At 40.7% G+C, this 3,318-nt stretch overlaps 1 protein-coding gene across 1 annotated transcript; it reads left to right on the top strand.

Annotated features, from left to right (window-relative positions):
- Positions 1 to 290: 290 nt before the first annotated feature.
- Positions 291 to 3,080, top strand: LOC120184771 (cation/H(+) antiporter 4-like). The gene is made up of 3 exons (XM_039189150.1): positions 291 to 551; positions 658 to 1,653; positions 1,947 to 3,080. The coding sequence occupies exons 1-3, from the start codon at positions 291 to 293 to the stop codon at positions 3,078 to 3,080; spliced, it is 2,391 nt and encodes a 796-aa protein (XP_039045081.1).
- The last annotated feature ends 238 nt before the right edge of the window (positions 3,081 to 3,318 follow it).

Genomic DNA, 3,318 nt, shown 5'->3' with positions numbered 1-3,318 from the left:
GTTGATAACTATCATCCTTCATTTAACAATTATTGTTGAATAAATTTACTAATAGGGCAACCAAAAGCTTCGACGAAGTTGTCTGCAACAATAATCGGCTATGCGTCTATGGTTTACGTTTGAAACAAAAACAACTTGTTTACGCTTGAAATCAAAGAATTAAACTGGAAAACCATGGGACAACCTAATGTTATATAAGAAATTCCAATTCGCTAGGTTTCTTCTATCACAACAACACAAAATCATTCATCGTCCCCTTCAATTAATATCTTTGCAGCTTGCAGGAAACCATGTCACTTCTTAATGTAACCTACTTCGGCACTGGAATGGATCAAATAAAAAAAACGGCAGACATTTGTCTTGTATTTCCTCCCAAAGTCGTCTCTCCAGGCTTACCTGCATTGTTTCTTGGAAAATATAGACATCGAACGCTCTTGGATTATTCTGCGCCCAGACTTCAACTCCAGGTGGTTGTGATCTTCGTTCTCACGCAGATAATTCACAGTCTGCTCAAAAACCTGGGACTTCCATTGTTCATTTCCCAAATTCTTGTAAGTTCAAGCTCTCGTACGGTAAAAAAATGTGTTTATTTTTTTCTGATTTTGAGCAAATACTAATGAAAGGGTCGTCTGCAATCGGAAAATTTTCTTAATGCAGGCGGGGATAATACTCGGTCCTACGTTTTTTGGTAATCAATTTTCTTTGGTTAACGTATCGGAGGATAGTGTTTCAGTTTTGGGGTCGGTGGGAGGCCTCGGCATACTGTTCTTTTTGTTTTTAAGTGGTGTGAAGATGGACGTCAGCTCGACATTCAATTCCGGGATGAAGGCCATGTATATCGGTATCCTCACCGTGCTTGTGCCTCTGGCATCTTGTTTGATAACTATTACGATCCTTCTCGGAGGCGGCAGCCATTTGATTACGAACAGATCTTTCTATCTGGCGACGACTTATGCCGGGACTTCGTTCCCGGTCATACACTACCTTCTCAGCGAGTTAAGAATCCTAAATTCGGAACTCGGTAGACTAGGATTATCGGCTGCTCTTATAGGTGACATGGTGACACTAGTTCTTACGTTGTTTGGCACGTGGATGAGAATAGGGATTGAAAAAGGAACAAACCAGGTTCTAGTTGATATTGGATGGGCTATGCTTTTCATTGTAATTGCAGTGTTCGTGCTGCGACCTGGGTTGAATTGGATGGTGAAACACACGCCCGAGACTGGCCATATAAAAGATGTATGCTTCTATGTCGTGGTTTTGGCCTTCATGATGTCGCCTGGGCTTGCCGATCTAGTTAGTTTACAAGCTAAATATGGTCCGATTATTCTTGGTTTGGCTGTGCCGGATGGACCCCCTTTGGGTTCTGCTCTGGTGGAGAAGTTAGACCCTATTACTTCGGACTTGTTTTTGCCTGTGTTCGTTGCCACATGCGGCATGAGGTTTAATATATCTAACATTAAAGAACCTACCAAGCTCGCCAAGGACCATGCAATTGCAGGCGCGGTCGCACTTGTCATCAAATTTTGGGTCACTTTGGTACTGGCCATGATATGCAAGATGCACATGAGAGATTCGTTAGCATTTTCTCTTATAATGATATCCAAAGGCGTCGTTGAGATAGCTTCCTACAGCATAATGAGCGACCACAACGTATGTATCTTCTTCCGTAAATGCTATGATTATACTGGTATAATGTCAAAATTAACTCTTAACGTTTACCCGAATAATCATTTTAATCTTTACTTTTTTCTTTAAACACTTTAATGGTCAACGTCACTTAAGTAATACTATGACATATGACATATCGGTAATTTAATATATGTGAAAATCCTAATTAGAAGGGCTAAAGTTACCATTTGGATGTTGAGGGTTGATTTTGACATTATGTATAAAAAGATATGTCTAATGCTTTATTGTTTTGTTCTCTCTTTGAACAATCGCAGATGATATCGGATGATTTGTTTTGTTACTTGACGATTATGGTCATTCTCATGTCAAGCATTGTGCCAATACTAGTGAAATGGCTTTATGATCCATCTAGGAAGTATTTATGCTTTCAGAAAAGGACCATCATGAATACCAAACTCAACCAGGAGCTGCGGATGATCGGTTGCATTCACGTGCCGGGCAATGTTAATTCTATTATTAGCCTCCTGCATGCCTGTTGTCCAACCAGAGACAGCTCCATTTCTTTGGATGCTCTTCACCTTGTCAAGCTCAGTGGACGAGCCACACCGGTTTTCATTGCTCATGACAAGCCAACGAAAACCATGTCGAACCGATCGTACTCCGAGAATGTCATCATCGCTTTCAATCAGTTCCAGCGAAACACTCGGGAAGCTGTATCAGTGAAAGTTTTCACGGCGGTCTCGCCACCGAATTTGATGTACGAGGATATATGTAAGCTCGCTGTGGACCGGCTCACATCGTTTATAATACTTCCGTTTCACCGGAGGTGGTGCATCGACGGGAGCATCGAATCAGAAGATCAAACCATCAGAAATCTGAATTTCGACATCCTTGAAATGGCACCTTGCTCGGTAGGGATCCTCGTTGATGTACGCCGCAATCCAAAAAGCTTGAATGTCACAGATAAATCATCAGCATCATCACATCACTCCTCATCCTACAACATTGCTGTGATCTTCATGGGGGGACGAGATGATAGAGAGGCTCTAGCGTTAGCTAAACGCATTTCCCAAGACCAAAGTGTTAGCCTTACCGTAATTCATCTCAAAGCCAAGAACAGTTTAGAAGAAACCATCCGGGGTGAGAATGATCGAATGCTTGATGATGAGATGTTGAGTGGTATCAAAGAAAGTGTAAAATTAACGTACATTGAGGAACAAGTAACAGATGGACCTGAAACTTCAAATTTCCTGAGATCCATTGTGGAAGACTACCAGCTTATCATCGTTGGGAGACGACATAAGTGTGAAGATCCCCAAACCTTGGGCCTGGGAGAATGGTGTGAATTTCAAGAAATTGGGATTATCGGGGACTTGCTTTCATCGTCAGATTTTGTTGGTAATTATTTCTTGTTGATTGTTCAACAACAGCAGCAAAGGTCTGCTTAAGACCCCCATGCAGATGATGAAACTATAATAGTGTTCCTGTTGATTAAGAAATAAAACATATCATCCTATCAATTAATTAATAGTTAATTTAATTTACTTTGCTTGTATGTTTATCATTAAGTTAAAAAATCCGAGAAGGCTGATTTATATGGTGGTAGGAGATACAATATTTCTTTTTAAAATCGAGGAGAAAGAATTATCAGATATATCGTCTGAAACTGTTCATGGTCCTGTTAGG

Source organism: Hibiscus syriacus, unplaced genomic scaffold, assembly GCF_006381635.1.
Source record: "Hibiscus syriacus cultivar Baekdansim isolate YM2019G1 unplaced genomic scaffold, ASM638163v2 tig00112949_pilon, whole genome shotgun sequence".
NCBI lineage: Eukaryota > Viridiplantae > Streptophyta > Magnoliopsida > Malvales > Malvaceae > Hibiscus > Hibiscus syriacus.
This window is presented reverse-complemented; position numbering and strand designations above follow the sequence as displayed.